The sequence below is a fragment of the Salvelinus alpinus genome, chromosome 10, assembly GCF_045679555.1.
Source record: "Salvelinus alpinus chromosome 10, SLU_Salpinus.1, whole genome shotgun sequence".
Taxonomy (NCBI): domain Eukaryota; kingdom Metazoa; phylum Chordata; class Actinopteri; order Salmoniformes; family Salmonidae; genus Salvelinus; species Salvelinus alpinus.
In genome coordinates this window covers 85609872-85624179 of record NC_092095.1, presented here as the reverse complement: position 1 = coordinate 85624179, position 14308 = coordinate 85609872, and the positions used below count along the sequence as shown (strand labels likewise).

The following is a 14308-nucleotide window of genomic DNA, read 5'->3' as shown; positions in this document are numbered from 1 at the left end:
GATAACAACATAGTGACAACATAATAACAACATAGTGACAACATAGTGACAACATAGTGATACACTCCACATGATAACTACATAGTGACAACATAGTGACAACATAGTGACAACATAGTGACACTCCACATGATAACAACATAGTGACAACATAGTGACAACATAGTGACAACATAGTGACACTCCACATGATAACAACATAGTGACAACATAGTGACAACATAGTGACACTCCACATGATAACAAATTAGTGACAACATAGTGACAACATAGTGACAACATAATGACAACATAGTGACACTCCACATAGTGATAACATAGTGACAACATAATGACAACATAGTGATACACTCCACATGAATACAACATAGTGACAACTCTCCACATCTTTGTGCTTAGATAACAACATCCTATCAGTATACCCCCTAACCCAGCAACTCTTCTCTGCTCCAGATTGCTAAATTGCGACAGCAACTCCAGCGCAGTAAGCGCAGCAGCCGTCACCGCAGGGACAAGGACCGCAAGTCCCCTTTCAACGGTAGTCATGCTGCCATCATCCAGTCACAGGTACCCTACCCTGAGCCTCATTCTATCTACTCCTTCCCCTAACCCCCATCTCTAAGGGTTAACCCTAACCCCCATCTCTAAGGGTTAACCCTAATTTCATCTTTAAGGGTTAACTCTAACCCCATCTCTAAGGGTTAACTCTAACCCCATTTCTAAGGGTTAACTCTAACCCCATCTCTAAGGGTTAACCCTAACCCCATCTCTAAGGGTTAACTCTAACCCCATCTCTAAGGGTTAACCCTAACCCCATCTCTAAGGGTTAACTCTAACCCCATCTCTAAGGGTTAACCCTAACCCCATTTCTAAGGGTTAACCCTAACCCCATTTCTAAGGGTTAACCCTAACCCCATCTCTAAGGGTTAACCCTAACCCCATCTCTAAGGGTTAACCCTAACATCCTCTCTAAGGGTTAACCCTAACCCTATCTCTAAGGGTTAACCCTAACCCCATCTCTAAGGGTTAACCCTAACCCCATCTCTAAGGGTTAACCCTAACCCCCATCTCTAAGGGTTAACTCTAACCCCATCTCTAAGGGTTAACTCTAACCCCATCTCTAAGGGTTAACTCTAACTCCATCTCTAAGGGTTAACCCTCACCCCATCTCTAAGGGTTAACTCTAACCCCATCTCTAAGGGTTAACCCTAACCCCATTTCTAAGGGTTAACCCTAACCCCATCTCTAAGGGTTAACCCTGACCCCCATCTCTAAGGGTGTAACTCTAAACCCATCTCTAAGGGTTAACCCTAACTCCATCTCTAAGGGTTAACCCTAACCCCATCTCTAAGGGTTAACCCTAACCCCACCTCTAAGGGTTAACCCTGACCCCCATCTCTAAGGGTTAACCCTAACCCCATCTCTAAGGGTGTAACTCTAACCCCATCTCTAAGGGTTAACCCTGACCCCCATCTCTAAGGGTGTAACTCTAAACCCATCTCTAAGGGTTAACCCTAACTCCATCTCTAAGGGTTAACCCTAACCCCATCTCTAAGGGTTAACCCTAACCCCCATCTCTAAGGGTTAACCCTAACCCCATATCTAAGGGTTAACTCTAACTCCATCTCTAAGGGTTAACTCTAACCCCATATCTAAGGGTTAACTCTAACTCCATCTCTAAGGGTTAACCCTAACCCCCATCTCTAAGGGTTAACCCTAACCCCGTCTCTAAGGGTTAACCCTAACTCCATCTCTAAGGGTTAACCCTAACCCCATCTCTAAGGGTTAACCCTAACCCCATCTCTAAGGGTTAACCCTAAACTCCATCTCTAAGGGTTAACTCTAACTCCATCTCTAAGGGTTAACTCTAACTCCATCTCTAAGGGTTAACCCTAACCCCCATCTCTAAGGGTTAACCCTAACCCCGTCTCTAAGGGTTAACCTTAACCCCATCTCTAAGGGTTAACCCTAACCCCATCTCTAAGGGTTAATCCTAACCCCGTCTCTAAGGGTTAACCTTAACCCCATCTCTAAGGGTTAACCCTAACCCCATCTCTAAGGGTTAACCCTAAACTCCATCTCTAAGGGTTAACCCTAACCCCATTCCTAAGGGTTAACCCTAACCCCATCTCTAAGGGTTAACCCTAAACCCCATCCCTAAGGGTTAACCCTAACCCCGTCTCTAAGGGTTAACCTTAACCCCATCTCTAAGGGTTAACCCTAACCCCATCCCTAAGGGTTAACCCTAACCCCATCTCTAAGGGTTAACCCTAAACTCCATCTCTAAGGGTTAACCCTAACCCCATCTCTAAGGGTTAACCCTAACTCCATCTCTAAGGGTTAACCCTAACCCCGTCTCTAAGGGTTAACCTTAACCCCATCTCTAAGGGTTAACCCTAACTCTACCACTAACCCCTGTCTGTATGTCAGGCCCAGATGCCCAATAAGACCATCCTGATCCCCAAGCCGACGGCGCCGCGCTTCAGGAACAGTGTGGAGGGTCTCAACCAGGAGATTGAACGCATCATCATCCGTGACACACCACAACTACGAGATGAGGTTATTATTGTGAGTCCTTGTTCTTGTTAACACACACACACACACGCACGCACGCACGCACTGCCACACGCACGCACACACACACACACACACACACACACACACACACACACACACACACACACACACACACACACACACACACACACATACACACACACACACAAATCAAGTGTTATAATTTATGTGTGGTTTGGGTTCAGCCCCAAGATGTCCCAGACGGGCACCGCGCCCCCCCACCCCTCCCCCCCCAGCGCAGCAGCTCCACCCGAAGCATCGACACACAGACCCCCTCAGGGGGGGGCCTCGGTGGCGGTAAGCATAGCAACAGCAGCAGCCGGCCCGACTCCATCTCTCCCTCCTACCTCACCATCCTCAACGATATGGGAGGAGGCAGCCCCTACCCCGCAGAGGAGAAAGGTACACACACACACACACATATCCATAGCTTTGTCCCCCTCACCCTGAAAATTGTGACTGACCTGCTTCCTGTCTGTGTCTGTCTGTCTGTCTGTCTGTCTGTCTGTCTGTCTGTCTGACCCCAGAACTGGGTCCCTGCTCGCCTCTCCCGAAGTATGCAGCGTCTCCGAAGCCCAACAACAGCTACATGTTCAAGAGGGAGCCGCCGGAGGGCTGTGAGAAGGTCAAGTTCTTTGAGGAGTCACTGTGAGTACAGCCTAACCTTAACTCTTGACCTCTAACCCCTAACCCTAACCCCTGACCGACCCCTAACCCTAACCCCTGACCCTAAACGTCCTGAGGGCTGTGAGAGTACACCCTAACCCCTGACCCTAACCCCTAACCCTAACCCCTGACCCTAAACGTCCTGAGGGCTGTGAGAGTACACCCTAACCCCTGACCCTAAACGTCCTGAGGGCTGTGAGAGTACACCCTAACCCCTGACCCTAACCCCTGACCCTAAACGTCCTGAGGGCTGTGAGAGTACACCCTAACCCCTGACCTCTCCTTTCTCATTTAAAATATCGTAATAACAATACACATTAACAACAATTCCTCAACGTCTTATCCAAATTTGGTTAAAAGCAGTATCCAAATTCATAGGATGTAGTGATCAATATAATAGCCATTTCTAGGAAAACCAAAGTGCCAAAGGCTGGGCCTAATATAGTGGATAAGAGGTCATACAATAAGTTTTGTTGTGATTCATATGTTGATGATGTAAATAATATTTGTTGGTCTGTGTTGTGTAATGAGGAGCAACCAGAAGCTGCACTTGACACATTTATGAAACATCTTATTCCAGTTACTAATAAGCACCCATTAAGAAAATGACTGTTAAAACTGTTAAATCCCCTTAGATTGATGAGGGATTGAAAAATGTTATGGTTGAGAGGGATGAGGAAAAAGGAATGGCAATTAAGTCTGGCTGCACAACCGATTGGCAAACGTATTGCAAATTGAGAAATGTGAGTAAACGGAATAAAAGAAGAAACTACACTATGAATTAAAGATAAAGGATATAAAGAATGACAGAAAAAAGCTTTGGGGCGTCATCAATGATGTTAACGATGTTACAGCATATAACCACACTCTGATAACATATAACCACACTCTGATGTTACAGCATATAACCACACTCTGATAACATATAACCACACTCTGATAACATATAACCACACTCTGATAACATATAACCACACTCTGATAACATATAACCACACTCTGATAACATATAACCACACTCTGGTGTTACAACATATAACCACACTCTGATAACATATAATCACACTCTGATAACATATAACCACACTCTGATAACATATAACCACACTCTGGTGTTACAACATATAACCACACTCTGATAACATATAACCACACTCTGATAACATATAACCACACTCTGATAACATATAATCACACTCTGATAACATATAACCACACTCTGATAACATATAACCACACTCTGGTGTTACAACATATAACCACACTCTGATAACATATAACCACACTCTGATAACATATAACCACATTCTGATAACATATAACCACACTCTGATAACATATAACCACACTCTGATAACATATAACCACACTCTGATAACATATAACCACACTCTGATAACATATAACCACACTCTGGTGTTACAACATATAACCACACTCTGATAACATATAACCACACTCTGATAACATATAACCACATTCTGATAACATATAACCACACTCTGATAACATATAACCACACTCTGATGTTACTTACTTGGTTCTTTTCTCAACTAGCGTGAGCCCAACATAGTAGAAGTTAACTCAGAACATTAAAACTAGCGCGAGCCCACCATAGTAGAAGCTAACTCAGAACATTAAAACTAGCGTGAGCCCAACATAGTAGAAGCTAACTCAGAACATTAAAACTAGCGTGAGCCCACCATAGTAGAAGCTAACTCAGAACATTAAAACTAGCGCGAGCCCACCATAGTAGAAGCTAACTCAGAACATTAAAACTAGCGTGAGCCCACCATAGTAGAAGCTAACTCAGAACATTAAAACTAGCGTGAGCCCACCATAGTAGAAGCTAACTCAGAACATTAAAACTAGCGCGAGCCCAACATAGTAGAAGCTAACTCAGAACATTAAAACTAGCGTGAGCCCACCATAGTAGAAGCTAACTCAGAACATTAAAACTAGCGTGAGCCCAACATAGTAGAAGCTAACTCAGAACATTAAAACTAGCGTGAGCCCACCATAGTAGAAGCTAACTCAGAACATTAAAACTAGCGCGAGCCCAACATAGTAGAAGCTAACTCAGAACATTAAAACTAGCGCGAGCCCACCATAGTAGAAGCTAACTCAGAACATTAAAACTAGCGCGAGCCCAACATAGTAGAAGCTAACTCAGAACATTAAAACTAGTGTGAGCCCAACATAGTAGAAGTTAACTCAGAACATTAAAACTAGCCATGTACAGCTTTTTGTGGCCAAACTGGTATTACTCCTCTTGTATAGGAAAAGGACACTCTGCTAAGTAAATACCATAAATAACCTGTGTCATATTAGTGTTGAATGACAATGTGTTTGTGTTCCAGTCCCAGACCCCTCCAGGAGATTCCTCCCTTCCTGTGTCCGGACCGTAACAAGGTCAACTTCATCCCTAAGAGCGGCTCAGCCTTCTGCCTGGTCAGCATCCTGAAGCCCCTGTTGCCTGCCCCGGAGCTCAGCTTCAGATCAGGGGTTGGCCTCCGCAGCCTGTCCCCCAGCTTGGTGCCTCTGGGTGGGGTTGGCCTGCGCAGTCTGTCCCCTTCCATGATGCCTCTAGGTGGGGTGGGCCTCCGTAGCATGTCCCCTTCCCTAGGGGTATCCTGGGGCACCAGCACGGTCCACCAGCAACCCTGCCTGCCCAGACACCTGGAGGAACCAGAGAGCTAGAGCTCCACACTTCTGCCCTGGAGGACAGACTGCTGAATAACATGACAGTCAGATGAACATAATACCCTGCTGCTCGAGACGTCTTCGACATGCTAACTCCCCTGGTCATAACTGTCCCCTGGTTCTACCTGGTCATTCTAACTCCACCCACTGGTCCTACCTGGTCCCAACGTTCCACTGATCCTATGTACTGAGAGGATACAGGAAATACTTTTTATTTTCGTCGCATTAAACCACGAAACCACATTTTTAAATCATTATTATGTATCTTGAATTAAGATGTCTTCCAGTGTGAAGCTGGGTGGTTTCCATGGTTATCCAAGCTGTGTGGTTTCCATGGTTATCCAAGCTGTGTGGTTTCCATGGTGATCCAGGCTGTGTGGTTTCCGCGGTGATCTGGGCTCAGAGATATCGTAGCAAAACTAAGATTGGGGGACGAAAGAAAAACAATAATGTGCCTGAAGACCTGTCTCCTGGTGTCTGTCCAGTGTTCTGCTTTGTCTGCCTCCTCTCGCTCTCTCTCATTCCCTCCCTCCTTTCCTCCCTCCCTCCCTTCCTCCATCCCTCCCCTTTCCTCCCTTTCTTCCTCCATCCCTCCATCCATCCCTCCCCTTTCCTCCCTTTCATTTAAGGTTGGTTAGGGGTCATTTAAGGTTGGTTAGGGGTCATTTAAGGTTGGTTAGGGGGTTAGGGGCCATTTAAGGCTGGTTAGGGGTCATTTAAGGTTGGTTAGTGGTCATTTAAGGTTGGCTAGGGGGTTAGGGGTAATTTAAGGTTGGTTGGGGGTAATTTCAGGTTGGTTAGGGGGTTATGAGTAATTTAAGGTTGGTTAGGGGTCATTTAAGGTTGGTTAGGGGTCATTTAAGGTTGGTTAGGGGTCATTTAAGGTTGGTTAGGGGGTTAGGGGCTATTTAAGGCTGGTTAGGGGTCATTTAAGGTTGGTTAGGGGGTTAGGGTAACTTACTTAGGGTTCGGTTACTCAACTAGAATTAGGGCTCTATTCAATCTGGATGGCTGAAGTGTTACAGACCGTGTGATAGAAATGTAAAGGTCATTTCCCATTGAGCCGACATATGCGGCGTTTACCGTGAATGCAGTCTCCGCTAACACAGGGACATGGCCTTCACATTTCTATCAGGTGGTAAAGTTGAACTTCAGCAGATTGAATAGAGCCCTTAGGGTCGCGAGGAGTTTTGGTGGTTACTACTAAGAGCTCAGAATGTATCCCGGTTAGGGTCAGGGCTCTAAACGCTCTACATAACAGTACAGACTTCTAAACTACCAGTCGACTCAACAGAGAAATGCTCTGCTGTCAAAGTAGATGTTAATATTGGAGATGATATTTGGTCCTGTTTTATAACCTGTAGCAGTAGAGATGGGGTTTCCTGTTAAAGGTCAACTTTGGACACGAAAAAACAGTCCAACTCCGCATCTTTCCCAATTTTCTAAACATAAATGGTGTGTGTCTATGGTGGTACATCAGTGTCATTCTAGTCAGGTGTGCACCAACGTACAGTTGAAGTCGGAAGTTTACATAAACCTTAGCCAAATACATTTCAACTCAGTTTTTCACAATTCCTAACTTTTAATCCTAGTAAAAAGTCCCTGTCTTAGGTCAGTTAGGATCACCAATTTATTTTAAGAATGTGAACTGTCAGAATAATAGTAGAGAGAATGATTTATTTCAGCTTTTATTTCTTTCGTCACATTCCCAGTGGGTCAGAAGTTTACATACACTCAATTAGTATTTGGTAGCATTGCCATTAAATTGTTTAACTTTGGTCAAATGTTTCAGGTAGCCTTCGACAAGCTCCCCACATTAAGTTGGGTGAATTTTGGCCCATTCCTCCGGACAGAGCTGGTTTAACTGAGTCAGGTACAAACAATAGTACGCAAGTATAAACACCATGGGACCACGCAGCCGGCCTCCTTGCTCGCACACACTTTTTCAGTTCTGCACACAAATGTTCTATAGGATTGAGGTCAGGGCTTTGTGATGGCCACTCCAATACCTTGACTTTGTTGTCCTTAAGCCATTTTGTCACAACTTTGGAAGTATGCTTGGGGTCATTGTCCATTTGGAAGACCAATTTGCGACCAAGCTTTATCTTCCTGACTGATGTCTTGAGATGTTGCTTCAATATATCCACATAATTTTCCTGCCTCATGATGCCATCTATTTTGTGAAGTGCACCAGTCCCTCCTGCAGCAAAGCATCCCCACAACATGATGCTGCCACCCCCGTGCTTCACGGTTGGGATGGTGTTCTTCGGCTTGCAAGCCTCCCCCTTTTTCCACCAAACATAATGATGGTCATTACGGCCAAACAGTTATATTTTTGTTTCATCAGACCAGAGGACATTTCTCCAAAAAGTACGATCTTTGTCACCATGTGCAGTTGCAAACCGTAGTCTGGCTTTTTTATGGCAGTTTTGGAGCAGTGGCTTCTTCCTTGCTGAGCGGCCTTTCAGGTTATGTCGATATAGTACTCGTTTTAATGTGGATATAGATACTTTTGTACCTGTTTCCTCCAGCATCTTCACAAGGTCCTTTGCTGTTGTTCTGGGATTGATTTGCACTTTTTGCACCAAAGTACGTTTAGCTCTAGGAGACAGAACCTTCCTGAGCGGTATAACGGCTGCGTGGTCCCATGGTGTTTATACTTGCGTACTATTGTTTGTACAGATGAACGTGGTACCTTCAGGCGTTTGGAAATTGCTCCCAAGGATGAACCAGACTTGTGGAGGTCTACAATTTTTTTAGATTTTTCCATAATGTCAAGCAAAGAGCCACAGAGTTTGAAGGTAGGCCTTGAAATACATCCACAGGTACACCTCCAATTGACTCAAATTATGTCAATTAGCCTATCAGAAGCTTCTAAAGCCATGACATCATTTTCTGGAATTTTCCAATCTGTTTGAAGGCACAGTCAACTTAGTGTATGTAAACTTCTGACCCACTGGAATTGTGATACAGTGAGTTATAAATGAAATAATCTGTCTGTAAACAATTGTTGGAAAAATTACTTGTGTCATGCACAAAGTAGATGTCCTAACCGACTTGCTAAAACTATAGTTTGTTAACAAGAAATTTGTGGAGTGGTTGAAAAATGAGTTTTAATGACTCCAACCTAAGTGTATGTAAACTTCGACTTCAACTGTAGCTAGTTCATTAGCTAAGCTAGCCACTGTAGCTAGTTCGTTAGCTAGTTTGTTAGCTAAGCTAGCCACTGTAACTAGTTTGTTAGCGAAGCTAGCCACTATAGCTAGTTCGTTAGCCACTGTAGCTAATTCTTTGGCTGAGCCATCCACTGTAGCTAGTTTGTTAGCTAAGCTAGCCACTGTAGCTAGTTTGTTAGCTAAGCTAGCCACTATAGCTAGTTCGTTAGCTAAGCTAGCCACTGTAGCTAGTTCATTGGCTAAGCCATCCACTGTAGCTAGTTTGTTAGCTAAGCTAGCCACTATAGCTAGTTCGTTAGCTAAGCTAGCCACTGTAGCTAGTTTGTTAGCTAAGCTAGCCACTATAGCTAGCCAGTAACTCCTCCAGTATGTGTTGACATCATTTCACAGGATTTGTTTTTGGAGATCGGAAAGAAATGGCACATCTGTAGCCAAATATCTTATTTAGACATTTTTTTAAAGCAATAAATGACCATGTATGATGGTGCATTGATCAGTTATACTGTTTAAAATACATTATTTTCGCGCTTTTGCCCAAAATCGACCTTCAAATGTATTGGCAGAGATGTCCACCAGGGTAGACTGGAGGGGATGGGAGGTGAGTTGGTAATGAAATACTCAACTTGATGACAAATAAATACTTTTAAAGAAACGCACAAATGGAAAAACAGCTCAACAGTTTAATAAAGTTCCTTCAACATGTCTGCTGATAACAGCCCTGTTTCATCCCAAGACATTACATCTGCTGATAACAGCCCTGTTTCATCCCAAGACATTACATCTGCTGATAACAGCCCTGTTTCATCCCAAGACATTACATCTGCTGATAACAGCCCTGTTTCATCCCAAGACATTACATCTGCTGATAACAGCCCTGTTTCATCCCAAGACATTACATCTGCTGATAACAGCCCTGTTTCATCCCAAGACATTACATCTGCTGATAACAGCCCTGTTTCATCCCAAGACATTACATCTGCTGATAACAGCCCTGTTTCATCCCAAGACATTACATCTGCTGATAACAGCCCTGTTTCATCCCAATACATTACATCTGCTGATAACAGCCCTGTTTCATCCCAAGACATTACCTCTGCTGATAACAGCCCTGTTTCATCCCAAGACATTACATCTGCTGATAACAGCCCTGTTTCATCCCAAGACATTACATCTGCTGATAACAGCCCTGTTTCATCCCAAGACATTACATCTGCTGATAACAGCCCTGTTTCATCCCAAGACATTACCTCTTCGTTACATACAGCCCCGTTTCATCCCAAGACATTACATCTGCTGATAACAGCCCTGTTTCATCCCAAGACATTACATCTGCTGATAACAGCCCTGTTTCATCCCAAGACATTACATCTGCTGATAACAGCCCTGTTTCATCCCAAGACATTACCTCTTCGTTACATACAGCCCTGTTTCATCCCAAGACATTACCTCTTCGTTACATACAGCCCTGTTTCATCCCAAGACATTACCTCTGCTGATAACAGCCCTGTTTCATCCCAAGACATTACATCTGCTGATAACAGCCCTGTTTCATCCCAAGACATTACATCTGCTGATAACAGCCCTGTTTCATCCCAAGACATTACATCTGCTGATAACAGCCCTGTTTCATCCCAAGACATTACATCTGCTGATAACAGCCCTGTTTCATCCCAAGACATTACATCTGCTGATAACAGCCCTGTTTCATCCCAAGACATTACATCTGCTGATAACAGCCCTGTTTCATCCCAAGACATTACCTCTGCTGATAACAGCCCTGTTTCATCCCAAGACATTACATCTGCTGATAACAGCCCTGTTTCATCCCAAGACATTACCTCTGCTGATAACAGCCCTGTTTCATCCCAAGACATTACATCTGCTGATAACAGCCCTGTTTCATCCCAAGACATTACATCTGCTGATAACAGCCCTGTTTCATCCCAAGACATTACATCTGCTGATAACAGCCCTGTTTCATCCCAAGACATTACATCTGCTGATAACAGCCCTGTTTCATCCCAAGACATTACATCTGCTGATAACAGCCCTGTTTCATCCCAAGACATTACATCTGCTGATAACAGCCCTGTTTCATCCCAAGACATTACATCCTCGTTACATACAGCCCTGTTTCATCCCAAGACATTACATCTGCTGATAACAGCCCTGTTTCATCCCAAGACATTACATCTTCGTTACATACATCCCCGTTTCATCCCAAGACATTACATCTTCGTTACATACATCCCCGTTTCATCCCAAGACATTACATCTTCGTTACATATATCCCCGTTTCATCCTATGACGTTACATACATCCTTTAAGTGAAATAAAAGGCAAAGTTGAATAAAATAAAGCATTTGTGATTGATTTACATTCTTGTCTGTATGTACAGTGCATTTGGAAAGTATTCAGACCCCTTCACTTTTTTCCACATATTGTTACGTTACAGCCTTATTCTAAAATTGTTTAAATTCATTTTTTCCTTATCAGTCTACACACAATACCCCATAATGACATCACAATACCCCATAATGACATCACAATACCCCATAATGACAAAGGGAAAACAGATTTTTAGAAATGTTTTCACATTAATTAAAAATAAGAAACAGAAATAGCAGTACAGTACAGTACAGTACAGTATAAATCCTACCTGCTGAAGGGGCTGTATGGTAGTATTAGCAGTACAGTACAGTACAGTATAAATCCTACCTGCTGAAGGGGCTGTATGGTAGTATTAGCAGTACAGTACAGTACAGTATAAATCCTACCTGCTGAAGGGGCTGTATGGTAGTATTAGCAGTACAGTACAGTATAAATCCTACCTGCTGAAGGGGCTGTATGGTAGTATTAGCAGTACAGTACAGTACAGTATAAATCCTACCTGCTGAAGGGGCTGTATGGTAGTATTAGCAGTACAGTACAGTACAGTATAAATCCTACCTGCTAAAGGGGCTGTATGGTAGTATTAGCAGTACAGTACAGTATAAATCCTACCTGCTGAAGGGGCTGTATGGTAGTATTAGCAGTACAGTACAGTACAGTATAAATCCTACCTGCTAAATGGGCTGTATGGTAGTATTAGCAGTACAGTACAGTAGTACAGTATAAATCCTACCTGCTGAAGGGGCTGTATGGTAGTATTAGCAGTACAGTACAGTAGTACAGTATAAATCCTACCTGCTGAAGGGGCTGTATGGTAGTATTAGCAGTACAGTATAAATCCTACCTGCTGAAGGGGCTGTATGGTAGTATTAGCAGTACAGTACAGTACAGTATAAATCCTACCTGCTGAAGGGGCTGTATGGTAGTATTAGCAGTACAGTACAGTACAGTATAAATCCTACCTGCTGAAGGGGCTGTATGGTAGTATTAGCAGTACAGTACAGTATAAATCCTACCTGCTGAAGGGGCTGTATGGTAGTATTAGCAGTACAGTACAGTACAGTATAAATCCTACCTGCTGAAGGGGCTGTATGGTAGTATTAGCAGTACAGTACAGTACAGTATAAATCCTACCTGCTAAAGGGGCTGTATGGTAGTATTAGCAGTACAGTACAGTATAAATCCTACCTGCTGAAGGGGCTGTATGGTAGTATTAGCAGTACAGTACAGTACAGTATAAATCCTACCTGCTAAATGGGCTGTATGGTAGTATTAGCAGTACAGTACAGTAGTACAGTATAAATCCTACCTGCTGAAGGGGCTGTATGGTAGTATTAGCAGTACAGTACAGTAGTACAGTATAAATCCTACCTGCTGAAGGGGCTGTATGGTAGTATTAGCAGTACAGTACAGTAGTACAGTATAAATCCTACCTGCTGAAGGGGCTGTATGGTAGTATTAGCAGTACAGTATAAATCCTACCTGCTGAAGGGGCTGTATGGTAGTATTAGCAGTACAGTACAGTACAGTATAAATCCTACCTGCTGAAGGGGCTGTATGGTAGTATTAGCAGTACAGTACAGTACAGTATAAATCCTACCTGCTAAAGGGGCTGTATGGTAGTATTAGCAGTACAGTACAGTAGTACAGTATAAATCCTACCTGCTGAAGGGGCTGTATGGTAGTATTAGCAGGGGAGATGTATAAAATCCAGTTCTTATAATGGAGACAAGAACCAGATTACATGATTACATGATCATGCAGTTTACATGATTAGACCATCAGCAAAACTATCTTAGACATCATCCCTGTTAACTCACAGCTGCACCATTTAGTTCTGGGTCCATGTGTTCTTCAAATTGGGAGTTCCGGTTTGCCCCCCCTGCTGATTTTACCACACCGCCTTCGTCCAAATGGTCAGTGATGACCTAAAGCCAATGTTAACTCACTGTATAAGCTACCTGTCCCTTGCTTGGCATAGTTCCACATCACTCCAGTGTTGATACTTTCCTCAGACTTCCTTTAGAACCAAAAACGGACTAGATAAATCATGATTCTTAAAAACAAAAGTAGATGAGGAATCTGCAGCTGTTCAGCATCATAGTAGTTGTGTGAAAATACACCGTTGGAACTAGAGATCCACGGGGAGTCTTTAGTGAAGCAATAAGGCCAGAGGGACTGTGATATATGGCCAATATACCCCCGTATAAGGGCTGTTGGCACGAGGCGAAGCAGAGGTCCAGGATACAGCCCGTAGCAGTGGTCATATACCACCAACCCAGAAGGGCCTTACTGCTATTCTAAACTGCTTACCCACATAAACAGAACAGGTAAACTAGGAGTTGTGTCATACCTGTGGTATATTGTCTGATAATACACACGACTGGAATGCTGTTTCAGCCAATCAGAATTCAGGACCCAAACTACCCGCTTTATAATTAGTATTATAGACCATGTCACTGGTAGAGTCCGGTCCGGTGTTAGGTTGTTGGGCCAACCAATCAGGTGTTAGGTTCTACATTATGTCGCTAAGGTTAAGCCCAAACCCCTACAGTACATATCCTGTATAGAAAGGAGATTCATCTCAGTCAAATCCTCCTCTATCATCAATATAGAATATTACAGACATTACAAAGTATACAGTAACTACACACACACACACACACACACACACCCCCCTCAGGCATTGAGGATCTCATCTTCAGAACGTCCGATGGCGTCAGGGTTAGAGAGGGGGTCCAGATCAGCAAACAGGTTGAACCATGCAGACATGTCCCGCGATGCACCTTTAGGAA

The 14308-nt window shown here is 43.6% G+C and overlaps 2 protein-coding genes across 3 annotated transcripts in view; one reads left to right on the top strand and one right to left on the bottom strand.

Moving 5' to 3' along the window:
• Positions 1-9824, top strand: part of LOC139532895 (protein FAM117B-like) — a 27861-nt gene extending 18037 nt beyond the window's left edge. The window contains exons 4-8 of one of the 2 annotated variants that reach the window (XM_071331057.1): positions 454-567; positions 2431-2559; positions 2763-2979; positions 3105-3225; positions 5604-9824. In XM_071331057.1, the coding sequence (XP_071187158.1) occupies positions 454-567; positions 2431-2559; positions 2763-2979; positions 3105-3225; positions 5604-5943 (921 nt within the window). In that variant the 3' untranslated portion in view covers positions 5944-9824. Of the gene's footprint in view, positions 1-453; positions 568-2430; positions 2569-2762; positions 2980-3104; positions 3226-5603 lie in introns of both variants that reach the window. The other variant, XM_071331056.1, reaches the window with a different exon arrangement.
• The window catches only part of LOC139532896 (islet cell autoantigen 1-like protein), a 55062-nt gene continuing 50542 nt past the window's right edge, over positions 9789-14308 (bottom strand). The window contains exon 14 of the mRNA XM_071331058.1: positions 9789-14308. Coding sequence (XP_071187159.1) covers positions 14193-14308 — 116 coding nt within the window. The 3' untranslated portion in view covers positions 9789-14192.